Source organism: Gavialis gangeticus, unplaced genomic scaffold (genome assembly GCF_001723915.1).
Source record: "Gavialis gangeticus isolate Ggan-Ray unplaced genomic scaffold, GavGan_comp1, whole genome shotgun sequence".
Taxonomy (NCBI): Eukaryota; Metazoa; Chordata; order Crocodylia; family Gavialidae; genus Gavialis; species Gavialis gangeticus.
In genome coordinates, this window is record NW_017729011.1 from 16055097 (window position 1) to 16069169 (window position 14073).

Below are 14073 nucleotides of genomic sequence, written 5' to 3' on the forward strand. Positions count from 1 at the left end.
GGGGGGGGGGGGGCCACTTTCATTACAGTGGCTCTGAGAGCTACTCTAATTAAAGCACCCAGAGCATCTCGTGTATCAGCATCCCCGCACTGAAAAAAGGTGGCGGGAGTGCTTTAACTAAAGCTTAAATGAGCTTTAGTTAAAGCAGCCCCACCGCCATTTCTCAGTGTGGGGTCACTGATACAGAAGATGCTGGAGTCTGCTGGAGAGCAGTAATTCGCACACTCCAACAGACTAGATCAGGGGTGGGCAAAATACGGCCCACTAGGCCATTCTATCTGGTCTGTGGGGCCCCTAAAATAATTTAGAAAATTAATATTAATCTGCCCTGGGCTGCCTGTCATAAGACCCTCAATGGCTTGCCAAAACTCAGTAAGCAGCCCTCTGCCCAAAATAATTGCCCGCCCCTGGACCAGATTAATCGAGCCTATTTCAACATGCTCTAATTACAGCATATCCGAGCAGCCTTGCTGCTTGTGTATAGGTGCCCAATAAGTCCCCAAGGACAGGTGAGCAGCAGCATCGCAGAGTCCACACTGGGCAAAAGATCAGAGAGATGGTTGAAGAAGCTTCCAAATGGGAGCTCTGTAGAAAATACTCTCTGTGCTACTATTATTGACCACATATAACGGCCACGTATGACATTCTACAAACTCAAAGTATGTTGAGATAAACGTAGACGACCCCATTAGACTTCTCATCCTAGTACAATAATTTGAAAAAGCTGGCACAGAGGCAGGTGGTTACCTTGCCATGGGACTACATGCAGGTGCATTAAGTACTAGACTAAACTGAAACCAGAGCACTCCATTCTGGATCAAGCCCCAGACTTAATTGTGTAAAATTCTTGTTTAAACGGGAAATTATGGGGCCTGATTCTCACCTATCTGTTCCCTTATTTAGTCATTTTGCCTTGTATAAAACTTGGACACCTCAAGAGATCTGATCTGGCAGTATTTTATGTCCTCTGAGCACAGGGATAAAAACCTACACAAGGAGCAAGGCACAACAAATCAGTCCTAGCCATCTGTCTGCTGAACCTCAGGCACATCACAAGATAAACATCTCTGAACACATACTGCATAAGGAGCGTGAATGCATGAGCTATCCGCCAAAAGTAGATAAAAATATACCTCTGATAAAGCTAACAGACTGAGACTAGAACCAAATCAAAAAAAGGATTCCCTAACTGGCATCCTTAACAATAGAACAGGCACCTACTTTTCATTAGCAACAATTCCTGACAGAGTTTAATTGACCAGGTCTAGCAGACAAGCAGGGAAATTTAATCCAGGCAACTAATAAGAACTCTTTCCTCTAGTCTCAGGGAGGAAGCACTTCTGTTTCTTTCACGCTTAGACTGTGCTACTGAACTCTCTTCCCAGACCATGTTTTTTGGGTGAAAGTGCCTCAAGCACATATGGGTTTTATGACCTCCTTTAATGAAAGTCCTCCTGCAAGCACTGCTGTCTGATGCTATAATATTTGATTTAAGTGGTTCAGTGACTTGACCCAAGCATATAACCCACTTTTTTTTATGCTTAGTTCATTATCCAAGCTTGATTGTGTTTAGTAGCTGTGTGTTAAATTCCCATGAAGGAGTTAGTTTCCATTGAACTCAGCTGCCATTAGTCACCCATGTTAAATATCAATTTATCGTGAACAACACTAAGTAAAAAATATATACACATAGTAGTTACCGATTTCCTTTCTTGTTTCAGCTCCTGCACATAGCGTGCTAACTCTGCAGTGATCTGACAGGTCATGTTTTCGGAAATGACCTCATGCTGTCCAGCATAGTCATTCATTTCATTTAAAGTGGCTAAGAAGGCTTTACATGATGTGTACCTGCAAAGGATAAAAAATGTACAGTGTTTTTATTCTCTTGGTTTCCAAGTTTGCATTTTTCCCCAACTAACATTTACTATTGCTAGATGAGGTAGGATGTTCATTAGGAAAAGTTTGTTGGAAGGAAGGAGTCCATTGCATGGGTGCCCAAAGCAACAAACTGGAAATTCTCTGAGAAACTGAACTGATTGTAAGTACAGTTAGGCACTGGGATTTCACAAACCCCATATATTTAAGTGGCCTGTGTTTCATTAGTATAGAACTTAGGCTTTTTGGGCATCTATACACGTGCAGCAAGGCTGCTCCAACACGCTATAATTACAGTACATCAGAGCCCCCTCAATTAATCGAGTCTTTTGGCGCATGATAATTACTGAGCTCCAGGAGACTCCAGCATTTTGTGCATCAGTGTCCCTGCACTGAAAAATGGCAGCAGGGGTGCTTTAACTAAAGCTTGTTCGATAAGCTTGAGTTAAAGCGCCCATATCATCATTTCTGTAGTGTAACACTGACACACATGACGCTCTTTGAACTGCTCTAATTGAACCATCTCCCTCCCCACCCCCCACCTCCTGGAGCACATGTATAAAGGCCCTTCCCAGGCTAAAACTGGATCAGAATTTTTTGTCAGCTTCACTTGCCATTTGAAACCCAATCCTGCAATTCAATACACTACGAATGCCTAAATGCTCAGCATTTGGATAACATGACATATACAATATATACAAACCAATCAGTTACAGCAGGGAATTCTTTGTTATTTGATTCACACTCAAAAATAACTCCTCTATAGTGCCTCTGTAGAGAAGCAATATGTTCTCTTTTAGCAAGGGAACAGTCATCCACATTTCGTGAGGCTTTTCTCCATATCCCGTTAGCATCTTCTAGCACCATTATAAGGTTTCTTTTTCATGAGTGAAAGCATTAGTAATACTATGTTCCAGGTACTATCAACAAAGGGAAAACAAGTTGCCCTGCAGATGGTTCATTTCAGGAAGGCAGAGCATGCTGCTGGCATGCACCTACCTCACTGAACCAATACAGCTGCACTTAAATACCCCAAAACAGCTTGGTGTGCTATCCAATCAAAGGAAGAGCAGTTAAAAAGAGATACACTTTGATACTACAATTCCTACTAATGTTACATTACAATAGCTTCAGTGCTAGATGCCCTGACATTAAAAGCAGCACTTGAAGGGGAAACGAGGCAATGGAAAGGAACAGGGAAAAAATGAAAAAGGTAGGAAGGAGATGTGGAGACAAGATGAAGAACGGCACATATGTGCATTTGCATGTGCACGTGTTAGTAGCAGAGTGGGTGGGTATGTGTGTGCCAGTGCATATAATAGAAGAGCGGGAGAAAAGGAGGCAACAAGAGCAGAGGAGCACAAATGTAATTGTGAGGGACATTAGGGAGCAAAAGGATACAAATGAATTATGCAAGAAAATAAACCAAATTATATCCCAGCAGAAACAGCCACATCTATCAGTCACTGTCAAGCAAAACTGCATCCAGAATGTATAACTCCAGAAGCAATAAGGGAGACTCAAAGTTACTGACCTTACATTAGAAAACTAAATTTAAAAGTGTACAGATCTATCTATATATATAGATATAGACATTCTGCTGGGGGTCTGGGTGGCATGACAAACTATCTGACCTTTATTCAGAATTAATATGGAATAAATTTAATTGAATCAGGCCCATAAGAAAACAGATCTACCTCCCTCACTGCTTCATAAACACTCTCTGGATCCTGGAATTTGATTGGGATTTCAAAGAAAATGAAAGGAAGCAGGCATCCAGTACCTACAACATCAAATAGAAGCGGAGTGACAGATTTAAATCCCTTTGAAAAGCTGAACCTTAATATTTAGTTACATGCAACATGCAAGTCTTCTCTGTTGTCAGGGCTTCTGCGGTCTTCTACAACACTTGCTGCTTCACATATACGCAGTCCTCATTGAGAATATTAGCATATTCCTCTCTTCCCCTCCACCTGGACAAATCCCCACCTACAAGTTGATAATGTACGTACTTGTATTCTTCCTCTTCTTTGGAGTTCTTTTTGGGTTGATATTTCTTAGAAAGATTCCTAAAAATTAAAAATGAAACAAGTAAATAATTACCATTGGATAGTCTCCACATGCCCCCCAGGCCCCAGGCACAGGAACTGGATACATTATTATTGTTGTTGTACTGCCTTGCACTCCAAAGCCAGCCCCTCACCATGCACTGCAGCCTACAAACAAAGCAGTCTGTGCCCCTGCACAGTTTATAATTTAAGACTATACCCAACAGGCGGCTTCAATTCTACACACTCTTACTGGCTATCAAAATTATCCGCTATTGTCTCAAATCTTGCTATGCTATTTAACTGCTTGTGTTTGCAATAGACAAATCAAAGGTAATTCAGAACATGTCTAACTGCTACTACTGCAGCTCTGACTTTGAAAGCAGGAACTACTAATCCCTAGCTACTGGCAAATTTAGGATTTAATGAACATGCACTGTATGGCAAACATTCAGTGCAGCTCGTCAGTGCCTATCACTTGGATCTGTGATCCTCTTCTCCATCTAACAAGGATATCTGTCCCCTCTCACTGTAGGGCACGATTCACAGATCACCTTCTCAATATGCACACTGGATAGCTGAACAGACTTTACACAATATTTCTAAGGGCTCCAATGCTGAATTGTAGGCAAAGTATATTCTCAAAATTTAGTTTATGCAGGAACCATTCATGTTCAATTATTCCAAGGTGAGCAGCCTTGGTTCCTGCAATAAATGACTCTCTATTCTGCACTCTCTGTGGTACTCATTTCCTTGCTTATTAATTTTCTCATTCCCCATTTTCCCTTTTGCAGAGGCAGCTTTCTTATTTAAGCAAATTTCATTATTTTCATTCAACCTGAATGAATGAAAATTTACATCTCCTTTTTTTCTTTTCTTGACATTGATTTAAGGGCAGAGTTGAGCTGTAACCAAGGAAACTTATCAGAATCTGTTCAACTTCTGTAAACTTATACAAAGGAAAAACCCGTAAGCCAAGGAAAAAAGTGCAGAATGAATTTTCACCATCAGTATGCAAAGGTCACTTGATGAAGGACACTGGTTTCAGTACTGTACTTTATGACGAGACGTCTTTATCCTTCATGGAAAATTGCCTTCAATTCCAGCACAATGGACCAAATTCTGATCCATAGTAGGCCATCAACGTTAATCAGAAACCTCCAGTAACTTAAACAGTTAGCCCTTAAAAAGTGATTGCCCAATATGGCCCTGATTTCAGTTGGCTTGCAATGCTAAAGCCAAGAATATTTGCCTCTATTATTCATCCTGCAGCTTTTATACAACACAAAGTTTACAGTAAAAGGTCAGTGAGGCAAATTCTGCCCTCACTCATCTCTCTCTCAACCCATTAAAAGCAATGGGGTTACTAAGTATCAATGCCGATGCAATTCTGAGCAGAGTTTGACAAACTGAATGTGTGCATCTCCAAAGACAGAAGTACTGAGCTAAACACTCATTTTCACCTATATCCCCCACTCCCTCTTAACCATAATTCTTCACCCCTCCTCTTCATCTGGAAGAAATCACATCAGCAGCTGCCTCTCTACAGCTGATTTCAAAGGTCTGCTGCTTGGATGGACAGCTAATCCAAGCCTGCTTATCCCCTGGGGAGCTAACGCATCATATTCAAGACATTCCACCTGACTGTTTTGATAATGCTGTTAAAGCCAAAAACGTAAGGGTATCTTAGTGCAGTGTTGCCCCTGGGCTTATTTGCCCTGCTGAGAAACAGTGTTTATTTGCCCAAATGCAATCCCTTCCTAACACAGCTGTGTTACTGCTTCCAGTTTCAAAACCAGCTCACAGGATCTGTGTTGGGCTGCTCTGATTAGAAGCTTTGGGAGTACATCTATACAAAAAAGACTCCCAGTGAAGTTACCAGGAGTTTCAGGAGATCCTCAGGAAATATCCTGGTTCTGTATTACTCATTGCTCTTTCTAAACCAGTCTCACTCATGAAATTGCCCTGCCAATTTTCCTCTCCAAGGCACCACACCCAAATGACACACAGCTTACACCTTTGCTACTGGCAGAAAGACAACCAAGACACTATCTGTTCACACAGGGCAATGAAATTCAAGAACGAGCAAGGTCATTTTACACTTTATTGACAATATCCATGTCTGAAGGAACAAACAAATTACAACAGGCATATCGATTACAAGACTACTGGTATATCTTATGGCAGGCCTGGTGATGAAAATTTTTGACCTCTGCAAGATTATGTTTTAATGGTTATAAATGATATGATAGTGGCACTGGCCATGCCTCTGTCCTTGAGGCTGAAGATGCTGCATTAAGCCACCTATATTTCTTCCTGAGGACCCCCAGGGCAGACATGCTGGAACAATAATTCACACACTCTTTCAGGGGATTCAGCCTGCTGTCTGCTTAATGCTAAGCCTGCTCTCCACCTGCCAGCACAGAGGAAAAGCAAGACTATGAACCTGCTCTCCCCTTTCCTTTTGGATACCTAACAACTTAGGAGTGGCAGGAGGGAGCAAGGACTGTGCTCCCAAATGTGGTTCTGGTCAGACCTTGCACAGGGATGTATAAAGAGACAGATCATCTTCTGGTCTTCCTTATCCCTTGCACCTCCTCACTGGAACAATCCAAAACCTGTTTCATAATTAGCATCTAGTCTATTCTGTCCTATGATTTTCCCAAAAACAGGATACTCTGAAACAGTGAACTCCCTCCCCCAACCCCTCCCCAGGTGAGCTTGTTCATGAAAAGGTGGCAGTTTAAATCAGAGCTTATCACTGCTGCAAAAATGAAGAAAGCTGGTAGGCATGTCAAAAGGTGCTTTTTCTGATGCCACTGGGATCCTGTGGGAATCCCTGCCATCTTGCTCATCTTTATGGCTTCAATTCTTCCATCACAAATGAAAAAAAAATAAGAAAAATGTGCACAAAAGGCTAAATGAACTAAAAGATAGTTTTCACAAGCACAAAAATGCATTGTCTCCAAGAAAGGCCAACCCTCCCCTCCACCCCACATTAGCTAATTAATCCTGACATCTCCAGTTATCACTGTCTTGTGGCTGTGCAGAAAACCTTAAGGCTGTGTGAAAATCACTGAGCAGACCATGTTTTCACATACAAAGGATTAAGAGGCATATGACAAGGATTAGCACTTGGATTAAATAAATGTGCATTGTTATTTACCATGTATTGTATAGGCAGGGTAGTTTGAGGGCCATCTTGCAATGGAACTATAACCACAGCTCTAATAAAACCAGTGACGGTATTCTTCCTCAACTAAGGTCAGGCCCCACAAGATGTTGAGTACTTCAGCTCTTGCTAGGGCAGGGGTGGGCAAAATGGCTGACCCAGCCAGCTCCCAGACTGCATTTCCCAGCAGCTCCTGTCCCCATGGCTGGGGCCGGTCTCCATGGAGACCCCAGCCCTAGTTGGCTGTGAAAGCTCAAGGCTGGGGTTGCCATGGAGACCAGCCCAACTGTGCTGGCAGGGCAGGGTAAGGGGCTGCTCCAGAGCCGATGGGATCTTGCAGTGGGGCAGCTTGCTCCAGAGCCAGGGCAGAGTTGTAATCTGTAGCCTGCATGCTCTGGGCAGGGGTGTGCAGGCAGGGGATCACAGCTCTGCCTCTGCTCCAGACCAGGCTATCACCTGTGCAAGGAGCTGGGACAGAGCTGCAATCTCCTGCCTGCACGCCCCTGCCTGGAGCATGCAGGCTACAGACTGTTGCTCCGCCCCAGGTTTGGAGCAAGCTGCCCCCATTGCAAGATCCCAGCAGTTCCAAAGCAGCCCCTTGCCCTGCTCTGCTGTGCGCCCTGCCAGCACGGTTGAAGCTCGTCTCCATGGCGGTCCCTGCCTTGCACTTTCACATGCAGCTGCAGCTGGGGTCTCCATGAAGACCAACCCCAGCTACGTGCAGGGGCAGCCGGGAAATGGAGTCCACTACTGACCGGACCTGGCCAGTGGGCCAGACTTTTCCCGTCCATCCCTGTGCTAGGTCAATAACACTCCTCCTGAACTTCAAAGTTAGGTATTTATGTAAATGCTCGGCTGGACAGAGGCCAGAGTGCCCAGTTTCAGAACTGAGCCTTACCACCATCTGCATCATAAAAATACACACCACTGTGAAGTGTGAAGCTTTCCTCGACTCGCTAGTTCCAAGCAGTGATGAAACATGTAACTAGGTAATAGATATTAAGACTGGTGAAAGCTGATAGGTCTCAGTTTAGTATGAACTTTAGATGTGCTCCTCTGTGGACCTGTGCAACTGACGGTCTAATTTTAACTCGCGTCACCTTGCATCTCTTCATCCTGTGTTTCTCTGCCTCTTCAGCTGCTGCTTCCTTCGCTCTCCCATTTCCATTTATTTCATGGTTTCCCAACTCAAGATCTATCAGCCATCTATTGCTTTTCATTCTCAAATTATAGCACCTTAGATGCTCTTTCAAATCTGTTTCTCTCAGGGGTATCTATCCATTTTGCATTCAACTAAGCTCAACTCTGGCACTGGGACACCTTGGCTATTTCATGCTCCAAGTCTGGTGCTTTCTTAAATAAAATCAGGTTGCAGAGGTATGAATTCCCTTATCAAACCACTCAACCTAGCAGCGCCCAAATGAAGGTAAAAACACAATACAGAAAGAAACCTGATATCGACTCAATTCCTTTTCACATATTTTTCCTACAGTCTTGGTTTAACAAATTTAAGATAGAAATAACTTACAGTAACAAGAGAAGCATTAGATGGAATTTGACAGGAAAGAATATGGGTTTAAAAATCAGGGAGGGTTATATGGAAAATACCAGAGTGTCTCTAAGCCATGCATCACTTAAGCAAGGCAAACAGTGCACAGACCTTGTCCTGCTACTCTGCACATGAGCATATTTCACAGTGTATAATCAGACACAACTGAAGTAGCCTACAAGGCAATTCAAGATGCTGACCTCATTTGACAAACAAGAGACACATCTGAAGAATTATAAATAGGAAGTAAAGAAAAATATATCTGAACAACAGTTAACTACATTCATATGGGTGATCAGTTTGAGGCTTGGAGAATAGCTTCAGGTGGTAAAAATAGCATTGGAGCGTTACGAATAAAGAAGTCCTGAGGCATGACAGGAAATGCAGCTATCACCCATGAAACTGAAGCAGTTGGGCATTTTTTTTTCTCACATTTGCAAAATGGAAACCCACTGATCAGAATCCACCTCCAGATTCTCTCTGTTAGCATGCAGACAGCTATAAGGAAGGACAGGCGATGACACGCAGTGATATCCCGCTGCCCTTTCACGTTAAATGGATGCAATACAAATGAAAAAGGTTTGTCACAAACTTCTGCTTTATGAAAAGCAGATGCAGCTTGAGGAGAGGTGAGAACAGCCAGAGCTGTATTATCTCAGCTTTTGACAGACCAATTTCATTATTTTTTTCTTTTGTACCCAGCTAGCTTCTAATATGGCTCCCAGTACCAGGGTATCTGAGTTTCTCCCAGCAGTTACTGCATTTCCCCTTACAATGCCCCCGGGGAAATGCAGCAAGTACTATCCCCATTTTACAAATGAGGAACAGAAAAACAAGAGTGATTAAGTGCTTTGCTTAAGGTCTGGCTGGAAAGTAATGGCAGAGTTAAAAATTGAACTCAGATTCCCTGAACCCCCCAGGGAGTACCTTTACCTCAAGAGTGTATCTACAATCTTTAAACAATTATTATTCCTATTCCTTAAATATTATCTTCAGATTAAACCTTCATCCTAAGGAATTCAATTGACGATTGGTTTCAATGGGTACCTATCCACGTGACATACCTCTGCTCCAACATGTGCTAATTAGCACACATCGGAGCAGACTTGATTAATCGAGTCTGCTGCAAGTCTCCTGGAGCGTGCCAACAGCGCGCTCCAGCAGCCTTCGCGTCACATATATTCAGTGCCCCCATTTCAAAATGGTGACGGGAGCACTTTAACTAAAGCTCGTTGAACGAGTTTTAGTTAAAGCACCCCCGCTGCCATTTTGAAGCACAGGATGCTGAATACACATGACACTGTAGGCTCTTTAATTAAAGTGGCTTTTCATCTTCCAACTCACTCTGCCTGTTTGATCAAGCCTCTCTCAACTCCTCAGGATCTTGATAGTTCATCTCTGCATACCTAATCCTTTATTTCCTGCTTATCTATATAACAGAACTCTATAGGGAATCTCAAAAGGGAGAGAACATCCTTCTCCAAAAGCAGAAATACAAGATAGTCACAAACACAGAGCTTTACCAAGATGTCAGCTCACTGTACAGTGACAGATGCAAATAGTCAGCAAAAACACCACAACCCCCCCCAAGCCCTTACAATGTTTTGAGGTGTAGAAAGCAGCCAAAACCAGAATCTCAACATATATCCCATTGAATTTTGGAGGTTGGGAAAGAGTTTGAATTTGAATCTCCCAGTTTTAGTATGGACTTTAAACAGACAGCTTTACTTTCTGGTTCCAGCTCATGTGTAGCTGCATATTTAAACTAGAAGGGCAGTCTCTCATAAGAATCTGATCAAGAAAGTGGGAACATCTCACAAGAATTTCCAGAAGTTCGACATTCAGAGTGAGCTTATGATATCTCTGACCTTTTAAGATGAAAAGCCATGAGAAGAACTAGCAAGGTTTTAAAGCTCTCAAACTCGAATAGTAGCCTCGGTTCAGGTCTCAGTGATTAACTTTGAAACTCTGAGCATGGACCATGTTGTGTTCTGTGTCTGTACAGCACCTAGCATACCAGGGACCCAGTCTCTTAAGGGGAATCCTAGGCACAACAGTAATACAAATTAATATGACAGCAAACAGGCTGGACTCCTAAAGTTTGCACACCCTTTCCTTCACCCATTTTTACTTTCAGTTAAAGTCTCATCAAAAGCCATGAAACGTGGACCACAAGTGACAAGTAAACAAGGGATACGATTTTGTCACCAAGGCAGACATGATTATTACAAAGCACACAGCCTAATGTTTTGCAAACAGCAGTAATAAAAGAACAGTGTCTTAAAATAACCTAGGCTTTCTATGGTTAAAGTGGCTCAACTGTTTTGCCTTAAAAACTGGATTCTTATAAACCTAACAAATTAGCACCTAAGGAAGAGGGGCAAACTAGACCTGTATAAAGAAGTTAAACAGATACCATTCAAAACCATTCATTAGTCTGGCTAACTGCCCCCACCATATTACCCAAATCCTTCTAAAATGAAAATGTCCACTTACCTAAGTTGCTTTGCATAGCTGATTTCAATCTCCGTTCTTTCTTTTACAAACTTGATGTATTTTTCCAGAACATCAATTCCCCATTGTGTGTGTTTTTCTAAGTTGTCAAACTGATCCTGCAGTGAATCAAATAGATAGTTTAGTCTCACTGAGGTCAGAGATAACTTAAAACAACAATGCTCAAAAGGATGCATTACTGCAGAGAAAGTATTGCTAACATTTTCCATGAGTGCACTTATGCATATTTTTTTGCAGCTAGGTTTTTATCAACCTAACCAAGTCTAGTTCAGTGCAGGGCCAGGACTGTAATACTCTTAAGTGCTGCTTTATGCATCATTTTCGCACAGGCTGGGAAAGTTGCATTTGTCACGTGGAAAACAGTTTGCTAGAACAAAGAGGTGCACAGGCAGAGGTGTACACATATTCTACTGTCAAAGCAGACATGTTTTATAGAACATCTTTCTACAGATGAGAGTTGTCTTCCCACAGAATCTCGCATTGTTTTATAAAACGGAAAACAAGCTAAACAAATGCTAGCATAAAAAATGACTTTAGCTATGTTTATAGTAAATCTTCTTGCATATATCCATTTATATACACATGCTCCTTTCATCTTTAAATAGTGCCACCCTAAAAATTGCACGTTTTCAATAAACTCTTCTATATCTAAGAGCATTCCAAAAGTTAGTTTGGGCTTTCCAGATGCCAAAAGGGATTACAAAACGCTGAATTCAGATTAATTACCAAAACATTACAATACAAAGTTCTTACTAGTCTCTAAAGAGCTAATGCAAAATTGTCTTAGTTTTTCAACTTCTAACTTTCAGATTCAATGCTGTCACTCTATCAAATTTCATCCCACTATCTAAAAAGATACAGAAGGCTCAATTTCCTAAACCTGGCCTTCTGAAAAGGAGATTCACAGTCCAGAATCAGAGACAAGCCTCTCATTTTATAGATGCTTAGCTGTCCTAAATTAACACTGCTCCACTGAAGTTAAAGCTTTTTTATACCAGCTAATAATCCAATCCCAAGCAACTTCTGATTTACAAAAAGAGCACTGAACATCAGTAAAACAAAGCACAAAAATAACCCACTTCCTTCGATTCACAGAACAGGAAAACTGACAGAACTACCACAAAGTCTACAGCATGCCTATGTTGCTTCTAAGAAAACTGCACTTAGTGCAGGACAAGATACGTGATAAAAATGTAAATTAAGGTGGCTTAAGTAGAGAGCTCTCTTATGTACAGTAAGTCCAGTCTTGCAAGCAGAAGCTGCTGTGCTACTTGAAAACTTCAGGGCTCCATTTTTGGTTAAACTTTGTGATGGGGAGAAAGTGGAGTCAGATTAAAGAAGGGCAACTAACAGAATTCTATGAACAAGCAAGTTTATATAACAGGCAGGACCCATCTAATGCAATGGCTATAACATTTAGGGCTCGTCTACACACAGACTGCACTCAAATTTCACTTAGAGACATGAATTTAAACTCTAAGCTGAAGTACTACAGCTTTTGTTACTGTTGTTTATACCACATTTTTGACAGTCCAATTAATGCCAGTTAAGGTAAGCAGCAAGTTGGGGAAGCAGCCAAGGGTTTCTAGAACCTATGGAGCCAGAGAATTAATACATATGTAAAAAGTCAATTAGGAACAGGTTTAAACCAACCTAAATAAAAACTTACACTAACTAAAATACACTGTTATGAAACAAAAATGTGGGCATTCACCCAAAAAAGTACGAGTTTTAACTGAAAAGCTGCAAGTCCCAATCTAATCCAAGCTCTTGACAGCTGTAGAGAACACAATGATGGCATAGGTGGGAGCCCAAGACTATCCTCTTTCCTCAGAGGCAATTGAAGCCAGAAAGAGAAACGACAGAGTCCTGGGGTGTAGATCTAACACAAATGGCAGCGTTTCAAACATCTGCCCCCAGCTGAAGACAACACAACTGCCCAGATGTAACAGAAAGCAGAACACAGCCCCCTGTTTGACTTCACGCTTCGCCAAACACTCCTACGAGCTACCCTTCCTATACTGCTCTGAGCAAAATCATCTCCATACCACCTTTGCATCTGATTAACACATCAAAACACCCAGTTTTCAAAAGACAGTTTAGATAAGAATACCAAGAACCTGATAACGGCCCCTCGTGGGCAAATCTGTCTGCTCCACTATTCCACGGTTCAGTCTGCTCAGCTGTGTTCGTTGCTTGACCCGGTCTAGTTTTGGCAAAGAAAAATCCATAGGTGTGGAGTGCAGAAGCTAAAATGCTGTACTGAAAGTAAGAGATAATGCAGGTGTTGGGAGGATGCTAATTTTATCAACCAAAAGCCCACAGAAGAGAAGTAAGTGGTTTGAGCTATGACCAGAACAACTGAGCACCGAGTCCCCCTCCAACCGAAACAAAGTCGAGATGAACTCAGGATGCTTCCTGAAGCCTTCACATGCAGATAAGAGCTGCTGATCCTTGAGCATCACTTGAAAGGCTGAGAGGGGATCTAGGGGCCATTTACAAACTAGTTGGGGGGACCAGCAGGCATTGGGGGAGTCCCTGTTCCCCCGAGCACGACCAGGAGTGACCAGGAATAACGGTCACAAGCTGGCAGAGGGTAGATTCAGGCTAGACATCAGGAGGTGCTACTTCACTGTCAGGGCGGCTAGGATCTGGAACCAACTTCCAGGAGAAGTGGTGCAGGCTCCTACCCTGGGGGTCTTTAAAAGGAGGCTGAATAAACACCTTGCTGGGGTCGTCTGACCCCAGTACTCTTTCCTGCCCATGGCAGGGGGCTGGACTTGATGATCTGCTCAGGTCCTTTCCAACCCTACCAACTATGAAACTATGAATATGGGCAGAGATCAGGGAAGGGAAGGTCCAACTACAACTTGTCTAGTAAGCAGCTGTCCCATAAGCAATCCTTCAGACATGTG

At 42.4% G+C, this 14073-nt stretch overlaps 1 protein-coding gene across 14 annotated transcripts in view; it reads right to left on the reverse strand.

Annotated features, from left to right (window-relative positions):
- Nucleotides 1-14073, reverse strand: part of FNBP1 (formin binding protein 1) — a 161232-nt gene that overhangs the window by 94786 nt on the left and 52373 nt on the right. For 13 of the 14 annotated variants that reach the window (XM_019510656.1, XM_019510665.1, XM_019510660.1 and 10 more), the window contains 3 exons: nucleotides 11141-11256; nucleotides 3888-3944; nucleotides 1701-1848 (listed from right to left, as the gene is read on the reverse strand). In XM_019510656.1, the coding sequence (XP_019366201.1) occupies nucleotides 1701-1848; nucleotides 3888-3944; nucleotides 11141-11256 (321 nt within the window). Of the gene's footprint in view, nucleotides 1-1700; nucleotides 1849-3887; nucleotides 3945-11140; nucleotides 11257-13278; nucleotides 13470-14073 lie in introns of those variants that run through there. The other variant, XM_019510659.1, reaches the window with a different exon arrangement.